The sequence below is a fragment of the Syngnathus typhle genome, linkage group LG2, assembly GCF_033458585.1.
Source record: "Syngnathus typhle isolate RoL2023-S1 ecotype Sweden linkage group LG2, RoL_Styp_1.0, whole genome shotgun sequence".
Taxonomy (NCBI): Eukaryota; Metazoa; Chordata; class Actinopteri; order Syngnathiformes; family Syngnathidae; genus Syngnathus; species Syngnathus typhle.
Genome location: NC_083739.1, coordinates 17,315,079 through 17,329,435, shown reverse-complemented (window position 1 = coordinate 17,329,435; position 14,357 = coordinate 17,315,079). Strand labels below are relative to the sequence as shown.

The window sequence follows — 14,357 nt, the reverse complement described above, 5'->3', positions numbered from 1 at the left end:
GGGCGGGGGGGATGTCAGAGGCTGATCTGGACTGTGTTGGACCTAATCTCTGTGATTAGGGTTGCGCCACTGAATCGTATTACTATATTAAAATTAATTAAATATTTTTTGCAACATAAGCACAGCACAGTACAGTACTGCACTTTTGCAGTTTCACGGTTGATGTCACTGTATCTCGCCATGACACTTCCACAAGGCAGCAGCGTGCTCAGAACGTCAGCATGCAGCACTTGCACCGTCACACACTCAGGAAACCAGACTTGGTGACGCGAGGGAGGGTGTATGGAGTGTCTTTTCAAGGTAAGCGCTGTCCGTATTATTTTTTATTTTGGGGGGGATGGGAGCGAAGGGGGATGCGGATGTTGCGGAGAAGTGCGCAGACCATGTCATACACGCACCAGACATGCCTCAAACACGCAACCTGCACCAGGTTTTGCGACAACACTGAACAAAAGGGGTGTTTTGTAAACCACCGATTTGCCGTGCTTTGCAAAATGAGCGTCATAAACACACAGCAACATACATCTTCCATCCTGATGCTTCCTTGATGTCTCCTATTGCGAAGATTTTATTATAACGCAGCCTTTTCTAGTATCTGTCTTATCTCTGACGGGGCAGAATAACCATCATTGCGTGGTTTTATTCATGTTATATTTGTCACCGCATGGCAAAAGACGCGAGGGTGGTTCCCTCCTTGCAGGGGGGGGGGGGGGGGGGGGGGGAGGTGCACCTAGACTCAGATGATCATGTTTACTTCACCTGTTTCAGCAGTGCACAAAATTTCAGTTCATAATGACGATTGTTAGGATGTGCATATCACCTCAGAGCATCATTATTATCTGGATAAATTAATCGATGGATGCATGATGGAAAGATAAGACAGATCAAGATCGACCAATTATGAGGTGACAGTCTGACAGATGTCATCAGAGACTCTGCAGGCTCTGTCCCAATCTTTCTTGTGGTCGATCCCAAATGTATGTCATGATTGAGTTTGTTCTTCCACAACAAACTCATAAAACTGCATATTTTGAGCTTGCTTTGTGTATTGGAGAACAAAAGAGCCATTCCCAGACGGTTCTTATAAAGTTGGAAGCATACAATTGTGGAAGAGGGAATTATTTAGGAGAAATGAGGGTTCTAGTCCAAGCTTGAATTGATCAAAGGTTAGTGTGCCTAAAAATGTTGCTCCACTTCAACATGTGCACATCAAACTGCTCCATTGTATTGTGTGCTCTCACACCAATAGCATCAGCAGTCAACAGGAAGGACAGAAAGAAAAAAGATCAACTGTAGAGCAATGGTTCTGAAAATTGGGCTCCCTCTTGTGGTACATGGCAGTCTCTCTCCAAATAAGTTTCAACTGTATTTTGCGTTATAGTTTAATATATTTGAAACAACGGAACGTAATGCATGTGAAATACAATTTTAATTAAACACATTTTGAAATAGTTTTAGTATATTTAGGAAAATACAAACTGCTAAACTATTCAGCAGTCTAAGTATACTTTAAGGCAATAAAACAGTCTCATTTTGGATGAACACTTAGCCCCTTCCACACTACTGTATTTTAACGTTGGTCATTTTACTTTGAGAGCTAAGTATCTTTATAGTTGGCACAAACTGTAAAGAACCACTGCAAAAATGTCTCAAGCACTGTTATCACAATAAATGCTGCTTAATTTGGATGATTGTGTGACCCAATTCACAGAAGAAACAGATGAGGTGTCAACTGCCACGCACTCCTTTCACAATGCCTATTGCTGTTCAATTTTTACCGCACTGAGAAGGTGCAATGCAGGGGCAAAGACTTCCCTCCGATATTTCGCCTTTAAGGATAGTTTCTGAGCTGTAACCAATGGGACAAGCATGGTGTGATGTTTCACACTACCCTCAACAGTTTTGTGTTGAAAGCAATTGACGCTGTTCGACAAGTGTTTAGTCAATAGTTAATATTAAGACAGTCACACACAAAAAAGCAGTAATACACTTTAAATTGTCATTTTAAAGGTTGTCAAAGTCAGGTCACAAATGCTTCCCTTGACACACAGTGAAGTATCTTTTGTAATAAGATCCTAATGATTTTTTGCGATATAAAATGTTATAAAACAAAGTATCTGAAATACTCTGGACTGATTTGAGCTCAGTGTAAGATTACGCAACATCTGACTAGTAATCAGATGTGCTTGGAGGGTCAGGGAGGATTATTTAATACTCGACAGCTTTTCCATCTTAAGTGAGAATGTTGGTTCGCAAAGAGTAACATAACATAATACAAATGCAAGAACTCATTACTTGAGGGGGAGCATGGCAAAAAACAACACATGACTTCAGTATGACAAACAACACAAAGCAGACAAATGTCATAGAACGGATGGAGCAGGGCGACCAAATGCATCTTAGACCAGGGTTTATTGAGGAAACTCAAAACGGCAAACTGAGACAACTTAACAAAACAATAAATGGACTGACTGACCGGTACGTGAGACAAGAAGACTACAGCCGTGCCGACATCAAGACATGCCGACAACAGACGTGACGACTTCAATGATCCAAAAGATGTGGGGGCCGACAGGATTTAAATACAAAACAGGTAACAAGAGGCAGGTGACTCTGGTTACATGGATTGAGGTGACACAGGAGGGGAGGGGTGACGCAAACAGAAACCATGGTAACAGACATAATAAAGCAACAGGGGACGAATCGTGACAACAAAGACCAAATAGTGAAGAGCAGACAAATTTTACATGCATTTCATGAGCGATAATATCTGCATGAAAAAAACTGAATAAATATCTAAACTATGTAATTACAGGGGGGAATGAATGGCATTCCTTTGTCAAAGTGGACTAGGAAGTGCAAACAACAAAATCAGATAGAACAACTCGTTTTATTAACAACCGCAACTCGAACAAAGCACTGGATACAAATACAAAAGAAAAGTCTGGCAGTGAGACACAAAGTTCAAAATTAAGGTACAGTATTCTGCTTATTTTTTATTCTTACTTTCTATGGAAGAAACTTTTAGGGTAGTTTTTTCAGCCTACATACGGAAGTGACTCAGAATAGGAAACTAACAAGAAAGTCAGCGTTATTGCATACACGCGCACACACCCCTCATAAAACTCATATCAAAACTGACCACACACACCACTCAAACGGAAAGTAACATTTCAGCATCAACGCAATGGTCTACTGATATTGTAGTTAATATAACCAAATATACAGTGTCATAGGGTAACATCACATTAAGAAAAGAAAAAAAAGCCTCAATGGATTAAGGAAACACTAAACATGATGCTATTGATATCTCAATACCTGCCAACAATTTGAGATAAATAGAAAGCAACTTGCAGTCAGTGACAACGGTGCTATGGTTCACTCAGCTTCAGTTTCCGCTCTCTCCGCGACAGTTTTGAGTGTGAATGGTTGGGCAAAGGGACGCTATAAATACCTCGTGAATGACTGGCGACCAGTCTACTGTGGGGTGTAGTCTTAAGTTTTATCTAATAGGATGGACTGTACCTCAGCCGTAACTCTCGAGAAGATAAGCAGTGTAGGAACTGGATGGTTTGATAAAGCAACATGTTTACATTTACAGAAATTATTGGGCTGTATAAGTGTGCCTCAACCTTGAAATCTATGCTCTTTTTAGACTCAAGATCTACCTGACTTGTAAAATTTGGCTCGTTCATCGAGGTTGATTTGAGATGCAAAAAAAGATGAAACAATCATAAATGAAAATAGTGGAAACACATTCTTGGTGACTAAACTACAAATGACACTAGAGTGTCTTTATTTAATGGGATCCTCCGCTCTGTCCATCAACTACGGAAGAGGATTAGGGCCAGTGAAGAAAAAAAAAACGAGGGGTGAAAGGATTCTGACTTTATTCTCAGAATTCTGACTTTAAAGTGGGAATTCTGACTTTATTCTCAGAAAAAGTCAGAATTCTGAGAATAAAGTCTCAGTCATTAGGACACACCCACGGGGGGAGGGCCGTGCTCACTCTGATGCTACATAATCCATTGCACGATAGAAATATACTGCTGGTACTGCTCTGAAGGCCCAACGTGATTCAATCCACCACTACACATTGACTCGTCCATTTTCTGTGCTGCTCATGCTCACTATGGTCACAAGTGAGCTGGAGCCTATCCCAGTTAACTTTCGGCAAAATGAAGGCGACACTGTTCACCAGTCAGCATTCTACCGTTCACACTGTCACTGAGTGGAAACTGAAACCAGGCCAATGTACACCTACACCATCAGCAACTAAAGATGACACATTCACATCGTTTTCATTTGCTTTAGTTCCTCAGGGGGTCTTCCCTGCTCTGTGGTGAACAAAAGTTTCTGAAGTAGCAAGGAAATGCTCTGAGGTTGTGCTTTTCAGGAGAGCAGCAAATTCAGTCAGGCTCCATTCACAGTACTGTACGTCTAAACATTCACATTGGATTTTATTTTTATTTTTATAATGTGCTGTTGTACGGAAGAGGATTAGGGCCAGTGAAGAAAAAAAAAAACGAGGGGTGACAGAATTCTGACTTTTTTTCTCAGAATTCTGACTTTAAAGTCAGAATTCCCACTTTAAAGTCAGAATTCTGAGAATAAAGTCAGAATTCTGACTTTAAAGTCAGAATTCCCAATTTCTGACTTTAAACTCAGAATTCTGACTTTATTCTCAGAATTCTGACTTTAAAGTCGGAATTCTGACTTTATTCTCAGAATTCTGAGAATAAAGTCAGAATTCTGAGAATAAAGTCAGAATTCCCACTTTAAAGTCAGAATTCTGAGAAAAAAAGTCAGAATCCTGTCACCCCTCGTTTTTTTTTTCTTCACTGGCCCTAATCCTCTTCCGTACAACAGCACATTATAAAAATAAAAATAAAATCCAATGTGAATGTTTAGACGTACAGTACTGTGAATGGAGCCTGACTGAATTTGCTGCTCTCCTGAAAAGCACAACCTCAGAGCATTTCCTTGCTACTTCAGAAACTTTTGTTCACCACAGAGCAGGGAAGACCCCCTGAGGAACTAAAGCAAATGAAAACGATGTGAATGTGTCATCTTTAGTTGCTGATGGTGTAGGTGTACATTGGCCTGGTTTCAGTTTCCACTCAGTGACAGTGTGAACGGTAGAATGCTGACTGGTGAACAGTGTCGCCTTCATTTTGCCGAAAGTTAACTGGGATAGGCTCCAGCTCACTTGTGACCATAGTGAGCATGAGCAGCACAGAAAATGGACGAGTCAATGTGTAGTGGTGGATTGAATCACGTTGGGCCTTCAGAGCAGTACCAGCAGTATATTTCTATCGTGCAATGGATTATGTAGCATCAGAGTGAGCACGGCCCTCCCCCCGTGGGTGTGTCCTAATGTGTTTCCTGCACTCCCCTATAAGAGGCTTTCTGAGTTTGCATGCTTTTAGAACTTGTTTCACTTTCATCATTTCTATTCTATTTTACCAGACCCTATTCAAGACCTTTTGAGAGTGACATGGACATGTAAAGGTAAGGGGCTGTAAGACACAATATTTTATCATAATCGAATCATGGTGTTTTTCAGGACACTCAAAACAATTATTTTTATATATTTACTGAAAACAATATGCATAACTTTGAATCATAAGAATACTCTTTGAAGTTAACAACTCGGCCTATACAGTTTGGCTTAATTGTATGTGTTAAATAACGCTCACGTGTATCTTGCCATCACTGATGGTGTGCTGTTGAGGCTCAGCATGCAAGCAGCTTGGGCTCAGTTCCAATTTGTGATGGTGTGAAATGGGAATGCATGGCTATGGTCTCTTTGTGCACCCTGTGATGGAACTGGCGACCAGAGTCAGCCTGTTGGCTTCAAATCAGCTCGGATAGGCTCCAGCTCTTCACAACCCCTAAATAGGGCAAGCAGTAGACACGACAGTTAGCCTCTTTTTGGAGCATTTCTTTTTTCCATGGACATGTAAAGACTGCTGTTTAAAAAATAATAAAATGCATTGTCACATTTTACTTTTGTAGGAGCAAAACAAAGTATCATGTAGAGGCCCCAGAATTTTTTTTATTTCAACAGAGAGAAAAGTGTTTCATTGTTACTTCAATATAACTATCAAAAGTCACGCGGTATCTGGTAACAAAGCAAAATTTCCCTAGAAATTGTTGTAAATATTTACTCATTACTTAAGTCATATTTTTATTACAACACATGTACTTTCCTTCACATCCTTGTGGTAATGTTCTTCTGTGTTTCATTGGAAGAGTATTTCTTTTTTGCATCACAATGTTTTGCTATAGCCCCCATTTTGGTTTTCAAACTGTCCACGAGGATACTGTTTTTAGACTAAAACAAAGTTTTAACTGGACAAAATGTCTTCAAGACACGGCTATGGTCCCTTTTATCAGTCTGGTTAGTTTGTTTACCTAATACAAACATTTGGACAAGTCTTTTTGTACTGTCATGTAATATTGTGGCGATGGTTTCATGTGACTAAAGAGTCTTATTAACTCTTGATTCAGGTTGGGCATCGTTTACATTTGCACGAGTCCGGTTCCGATTCCAGTTATCAGTTCATTTCTGATTCCTAAATCGATTCTGCTTAAAAAAAGAAAGATCTAACCAGAGTTATTTGTGGATAAAATAATATGAACTTCTCTGTTCTTTAATTTTTTGAATATTTTCTTATTTGTGAATTTTACCATGACATTTTTCACCAGAACTATATAATGTTTATTTTTCATGAGGGCTTTATTTTTGAAAACATCAAGAATGCAGCAGTTACTTAAAACTATAGAACACTGAATGATGGCCTATTTTGCTTTAAAAAAAGAAAAAATATATCTGACAAACATGGATGCATTTGAGGGGCAAATAGGAAAATGTATCTAATATAAGCAAATGCTTTGCGCTATCCATGTACTGTATATACTGTTTGTGATATTAGATTAGATTCAAATTTATTGTCAATGTACAGCACAAGTACAGTACAGCAAAAAGAACTTTGACATCCAACCAGAAATGCAAAAAGCAGTAAAGTGCAGAGTAAAAAGTAATACTGAGCAGTAGGTAGAGTGCAATCAAGTAAATATGAGGTAAGCCACACCAGCTGAAATTAGGGGAAAATCCTGTTTTGTTCCTATATAAGGCACACTGTACTATAAACCGCAGGTGTTTAATGTTTGTATATAAGAGAATATGTACAAATGCATAGATAAACTGCACTGGACTATACACCTTAGGGTTCAAAGGTTGTGCAATAATTAACGGCTTATATTCCGAAAAATATGGTATTTGGCCAGTCGGCTTTCCAAGAATATCTCATTAGTCAATGAGGTAAATCATTGCATCAATATAGGAGTGTACAAATACACAAGCTGTTTCCTCAACTGCAACTCCTTAGCTTCTGCTTTATTTTCTTGCTGTCCATAGTGTCCTCCAAAATAATTTGTCTCCATACCATGCCCAACAGTCACATGCCTAGAAGAACATAACATTTTTTCTTTGTCAGCAGGTCTACTTTTCAGACTGATGTATTTTCCTGTCGTACTATTTAAGCAGAAAACTGACATCCTCCTCCATCTGTGATCTTTTCTCTGTAGGAGACCACAAGACGTGTTGCCTTATAAAGCACCAGAGCAGCCTTAAGAAGCACTAAGCAGGGTGGATGCATGGAATACAGTACACAAGAAATTACTATTTTTTAATTGCAGAGACTCAGCTGGATTAAGACCTTGGAACACTTCAATTTGGCCTGCTGCCTTAATCTGTTTTACAAGTAGCTTACATTGCCCTCTCCAAGTAGTTTTCACATTCCTACCCCATCTGCAGCCCAAGACCCTCAATGGTCAATGCCGATGCCTCCTTCAGCTCCAGGCAGGAGCTCCTTGACCTTCGTAGCCTCCCACTGAGCAGGGGTCCCTCTCTGGACACCCCCAGCCCTGAGGACTCTCACATAGACAACCTCACAGACTCGGAACCCAGACGCATCGATGGTCCGGTTCAACCATGTATTCTCACTGGAGTTTCAAGCTTTCCGGGACAGATTTATGAGGCGCAAACGTCCCTTTGCGCAGAGTCACAGATTAGATTAAATCAATCCGCCACAGACTCGGATCATCTTTGCGGCTGGGGGGCTCTGACGCCCAAAGCTATCCAAGTCTTCAACACTCCCCGTTGGGTGTTGTTTTTCCTGTGCGTGGCCTCTTTCCTCCAGGGGATGATTATCAATGGCTTCATCAACACAGTGGTGACAACCATCGAGAGACGCTTCGACCTACCAAGCTACCAGGCGGGCCTCATTGCCAGCACCTACGACATAGCGGCATGTATTTGCTTGGCCTTTGTCAGCTACTTTGGCGGGACGGGCCACAAGCCTCGCTGGCTCGGTTGGGGGGTGCTTCTCATGGCTCTGGGTTCTCTCATCTTCGCCTTGCCTCACTTCACCACGCCACCTTACCAGGTCAGCCTGTCCAAGCAAAGTGGAATGTGCTCTGCCAACCGGACCAGCCCTTGTCAGTACCAAGAGGGAGGCGGATTGTCCAGCTATCGCTTTGTGTTCATGCTGGGACAATTTCTCCATGGTGTGGGCGCGACACCCCTTTACACGCTGGGAGTCACGTACCTGGATGAAAATGTCAAGTCAAATTACGGGCCTGTTTACACTGGTGAGTCACATTTTGGGATTGATTCAAAACATTTACAGCACAAGGTGGTTGAAAATGTAGTCTGTATTCTATAATATTGACTGTTTTAGTTACCGTGTCAAAATCGCAACTTGCATGAGGCCGATACCAAAACTGTAATGTGACCTGCTTTATGATACCTGATCCATTTTTGAACAAAGAAGCTTGGAGAAAAGTGACACGTAAATCACAGAGGAGAAAGTACCTGAAGTGACACACATGCTTTCACTTTTTGTCCCCAGGGATCTTTTATACTGCAGCCATTGTAGGTCCAGCAGCAGGTTATCTACTCGGGGGTTACTTCCTCAACATTTACACTGAGATCAACCTTACGTGAGTCTGATTATGTGTGTGTGTGTGTGTGTGTGTGCGTGTGTGTGTATGTGTTATTGGAAGAGTTAGTTGACTTGTATTTTGGTACAATTTTCATGTTTATTGCAATACATTTGATTTGAATCAGCTTTTTTTTGCTGTATTTAACCATATTGTAATGTTCTGACTCTGCATATTCTTATAATACTATATATTATTTTAGGAATAAAACACTTCTCCCCTTTTTGTGGAACACTTGGGCCTGCAATACCACCATTTTGATATTGGTCATGAGCAAAAATGCAAAATCATCTTTTCGAAAGAAATACTCACTGTAATTTGTGTACGTGTGGCAACAGGACAGACATGACTCCAGAGAACCCTCTGTGGGTTGGTGCTTGGTGGATCGGCTTCCTTTTAGGAGGAGCAGCAGCTCTTTTGGTGGCGTTCCCCATCCTGGGCTACCCAAGACAGCTGCCAGGTACTCACTGAATACATTTACACACGTAATAATTACAGTAAACATGCAAGTAGCATATTATTAAGACAAATGACAAATGTATTGAAATTGAATAGTAATTGCTAAATACTTGGTTTCAAATAATCTTCCTCTTGAGATAGATTTTTGTTATCTCGTGTGACATCGGCATTGAATTTGGTTCTTCCAGGCTCTCAGGAGCACAAGGCCATGCGGGTGTCTGAGGCCCACCAGCTCAAAGACGGCAGTCACACCACAGCTTCAGACCCTCAGTTTGGAAAATCAGTCAAAGACATGCCAAAGTAAGTTCAATGTAGCTCTACTTTACAGATTCTGGGAATGTTCATATTTACATGTGAACAAGCTTCTCAACTATTTGATGAAAATCCAGACAAAAAAATCCAAAGAAATGAACCCAGAATATTTTCTATTCTCACTATGCGAGTAATCCTGTTATCCTCTTACTGACCCTAGAATATAAATACTAGTATTTGTATTCTAGTGTCTTCAACGAGTAAATGTGTATCTTAAACGAATAGATGAAAGAACAAACAAAATGTTATGTATCAAAAGTACTAGTGGTATCCGATACTTGATTTTGGTACACAAGAGTTGAGTAGTTGCACGGTATCAGGCTGAAAAAAAATAAAGCGGCATCAAACATCCCTAATACAGACATACGAGGGAAGGGGTACAGGGACGGTCCGAACCTCAGTTTTTGCACCACGGTTTTTGGTATGGTTTCGGGACACATTTTTGTGCGTCCAGAAAAAAGTTTTCCTATCAAATTATTGCGGAATTTTGCTTCTGGGATTACCTTAGTTAATAGTTTTGACAATTTAAACCCCAACCCTAACTCATGACCCTAACCCCTTACCCTAACCCAACCTTAGTCAGAAACTCTTAACTTCAATTGGAAACCCTACTTTGAAACCCTAACGCTATAGTTTAAAACCTTAACCCTATCTTTAAAGCATATTGAGCAGTTCAATTTTTTGCCATGTACTGTTGTATCCTTAATACATATATTCAATATAAAATATTTGCCCTGTTTTCCAGATCTGTGCTGCTCCTCTTAAAGAATCCCCCTTTCTTGTTTTTGTGCTTGGCTGGTGCGACGGAGGCCACCCTCATTGCTGGCATGTCTACATTTGGTCCAAAATTCTTAGAGGCTCAGTTTAGCCTCAGTGCATCTGAAGCTGCCACATGGTTTGGTGAGTGACGAACATATTACGCTGTTAAGGAGTAAATTCAAACTAGCATTCATTCTATGAAAGTGAATCCTTTTTCCTCCTTTGCTCATATTTTCCAGGTTACATGGTGGTACCCGCGGGAGGAGGGGGCACGTTCCTGGGAGGCTATATCGTAAAAAAACTGAAGCTCCGCTGCCGAGGCATCATTCGTATTTGCATGCTCTGCGCTACGGTCAGTCTGATCGCCACCTTCATCTTTCTCATCTACTGCCCCAATGTGCCATTGGCCGGAATCACCGCACCATACCAGTCTGCTGTCAAGAGCCCCAAGGACCAGTTCAAACAGCTCAATGTTCTACCTAGTCATCTGGGTCCAAGAAATAGGTAAACTTGTAGATGTATTGGAACTGTTGGATCATTCTCCCTATATATGTACATGTGCCAGACTAAATGAAGTTGTCAAAGTAAAATAGATTTTCTTTTTTACCATATACTGTAGTTTAGGAGAAATGGAAGCACCAACTAACTTTCTTTGTGTTCCATCTTGGTTGCCGGTTAATTCCTTCAGCAGCTCTTCTGTAACAGAGAGCTTGACAGTGAGCTGCAATGAAGCTTGTAGCTGTGTCTGGGAGTTGTACAACCCTGTCTGCGGTGCTGATAACATCATGTATTACTCGCCCTGCCATGCTGGCTGCACCTCCGTCAACCACACTGAGGACTCCACGGGCAAAAAGGTTGGTGTGTTTTTTTTCTTCTTTTCAAAGCTTCATTCAAACCACTCTGGATGGATGAATAGAAAAACTAAAGATAATGAAGAAGTGACCAGTGTGTCATCTCGCATCCTGTGGCATGTGCCTTAGGTGTACTCCGGATGTAGCTGCGTGGTTGTGGCTAATGCCTCTTTGGACCAGAATGGATTCGCTGTGGCGGGAAAGTGTGGCAGCAGATGCAAACACATGTCAGCCTTCCTCTCATTCTTTTTCATTATCATCTTCTTCACCTTCCTCTGCAGCATCCCGGCGCTCACTGCCACACTCAGGTAACAAAGTCACATTTTGCATTCTTTACAAGGAAACTGTCATAAAGTGCTGTCTTGAGTCGTTAATTGGCCATGTTTTCATACTTGCACTGCAACGTGATATCGAGTGTGTGATAATATTTCTAACTATTGTGCCCTTTTAGGTGTGTGCCAGACAGTCAGAGATCCTTCGGGCTCGGCATCCAGTGGATTGTGGTGCGCACATTTGGTAAGATTCATGGATGTTTTCAGGTTCACTTTGAGTCATGGAGATTTATAGCAGGTCTTCCCTGCAGTTCCCCAAGTACGATTTACTTTTCAGTCAAGGTCGTGGCAACGATCAACCTGCTTTAATGCCGTTAGAATCCAATCATTGCACGTCCTGAAAGCTCTACTTTAGAATCCAATCATTGCACGTCCTGAATGCGCTATTATGTCAAAGCACAGCACCTGAAAATACTATCAGTGCTGAATGTAGCACAAACACAATAAGAGAGGTGGTCATCCGAGGTAATCATGACGACTACTTAATACAAATCAGTGTACCAGCTCAGTCATTTGGAAGCTGCCTGCTTTTTTAAGGTTCAGTGTCCACATATTATAGGGTTGGTTTAAACCTGATTTGATTTGTCAACCTGTCACTTGCCTATTCTCACAGGGGGTATTCCTGGACCTATCGCATTTGGCTCCATGATTGACATTTCCTGCTTACTGTGGCAAGATCAGTGTGGAGAGCAGGGCTCCTGCTACCTCTATCAGAACTCAGCCATGAGCCGATACATGCTCCTTGCTGGGGTCATTTATAAGGTAAATGCTTACTCAGCGGTGTTCTTGATTTATAATGAACTAGACTGCTTGGTGGAAATGTGGCTTAGGTGATGTCACTGTTTCTTTCAGGTTTTGGGGACAATCTTCTTCTTACTGGCCAGCATCTTGTACAAGGCTCCTCCAGAATCACCTCAGAGCAGCCGGGAAAGCAGTGACCATGAAACTAGAGACAAGAGCGACTTTCCCGTGAAAGAGCTTGCTGCAGACGGTGTCATCGTCAACCCACATGCCAGGTTGTGACACCGGCGATTCATCTGCGGAGTCTTGGTTTAAGTGGCCGGTGCTTCTTCTTTGATACATTCAGCCATAGGGAGGTTATTGTTCCCCAACATTCAAGAGAAACTTCTCTCTCTGTTCTTCGTTATCAGTTCCACAGACATACATCATCTTTAAATGACAAGTCAAAGGCAAAGAAAGTGTACTCACTTTGATATAAAGCATGAGGAGTGCATGAATGCTGAGAAGAGAAGAGAAGTCAAGTCCTTGGCGACACCAAATGTTTTCCACCACAATTCCACTACAAAATTGTGTTTTGGTGCCACTACAAAATTGTGTTTTGGTGTGAACAACTTCTATTCAATGAATTTGGGCCGACAACCAATCCTAGGAAGTGGTTGGACGAAAGAGGATTTAGTCTCGGGTCCGTGCGCAACAGAATTTGAACGTTGAGTTACCAATGTCCGTTTTTACAAACAATTCAAGTTATACTCAAAGATTTCACAGAAAAACGACCTCTACTTATGTACAATTTTCTGTATATGAACGGCCTTGGCATGGATGAGCAGATGGAGAGAGCTACGTTGTGCATTTAACAACACTTGGACAGATGAATCGCTTTTCCATTCATTTCAGTTGGCCTCAATTTACGACCGTTTCAAGTCACAAACAAGGCCACTGTATTTTCAGAATAATGGTGGAATCAGTAGCATCGTCCTAATCCTTTTTTCTTCGGCACTTTCAGTAATCTTCCGTTTGGCAAAGTTGGCAACCGCAACAGTTGAAACATACAATCAGAACGGAGAAGCACATTTGCATTCTTGATATATCTATTTGAACTCGTGGAGGTAAGCTTTTTTTTTTCCGGTCGTAAACCACTGTTGGTTTCTGAGTTGTTGTTTTTTTTTATTTGAGTTGCCCTGCTGAGCAGATTGAAGAGGTAACGGCTCATTAGGTTCCCCTTGATGCCCTACACATAAGTACCTGCACTTTAAAAGAACATTTAAAAAGAAAAAAGGAAAAATGTAATGGAGTTTCTTAACTGCAATCAAAATGTGATAACAAATGTGCCAAAGCTGCTTTATCCTTGTAAGATATCCAAATAGACGATGAACTGTATTGGATTACCGCATTTATTGTTTCACCATCAATGTTGAATGTTCCAATGAATACTGCTTTCATCCCCATCTAACTGTTGTTGACAAAAGATGTTGTCTCTTGTTGTTATGGGTGCACTTCCTATTATTGTATGTTGCCGGTGTACTTGGTGTTAGCTGTGCTTTTCAAAGTTTTTGTTTTTTGGTTTATTTGTACAAAATGTTCTTTTAAGGAAGCTAAACTGAGTGAATGTATTTTTATGCACTGTTTGAAAGATGTCAAGTGTTTTATAATTAAAGCTTCAGATAAAATTGCCTGTTTTTCTTTACTTTTTTTGTTCTAATTTAACAAGATTAGATTAAGTTTAATAAATTTTGCAGGTTTGGATAAATGTCATTCTCAGAATAATCAAAATGGAATTTGATGGTTGCGGGGGGGGGGGGGTTGCAAGCAACATTTTATTTTATAATGGCAGTAGACCAAACTTTAAACAATTATCTGACATGAACAAGACAATCCATTCAATTTGCCAAACACA

General features: G+C 40.9%; 1 protein-coding gene across 3 annotated transcripts; it reads left to right on the top strand.

The window, feature by feature from the left end:
- The first annotated feature begins 200 nt into the window (after positions 1-200).
- slco4a1 (solute carrier organic anion transporter family, member 4A1) lies at positions 201-14,130 on the top strand. Of its 3 annotated transcripts, XM_061272610.1 has the most exons (13): positions 201-300; positions 5,470-5,511; positions 7,594-8,658; positions 8,919-9,009; positions 9,348-9,469; positions 9,657-9,768; positions 10,526-10,680; positions 10,779-11,043; positions 11,228-11,393; positions 11,520-11,698; positions 11,842-11,906; positions 12,336-12,484; positions 12,575-14,130. In XM_061272610.1, the coding sequence occupies exons 3-13, from the start codon at positions 7,836-7,838 to the stop codon at positions 12,743-12,745; spliced, it is 2,298 nt and encodes a 765-aa protein (XP_061128594.1). In that variant the 5' UTR covers positions 201-300; positions 5,470-5,511; positions 7,594-7,835; the 3' UTR covers positions 12,746-14,130. The 3 variants fall into 3 exon arrangements, with proteins under 3 accessions (XP_061128594.1, XP_061128595.1, XP_061128593.1); XM_061272611.1 differs by lacking the exon at positions 201-300 and having other exon boundaries at positions 5,382-5,511; positions 11,231-11,393; XM_061272609.1 differs by lacking the exon at positions 201-300 and having other exon boundaries at positions 5,382-5,511.
- Positions 14,131-14,357: the final 227 nt, after the last annotated feature.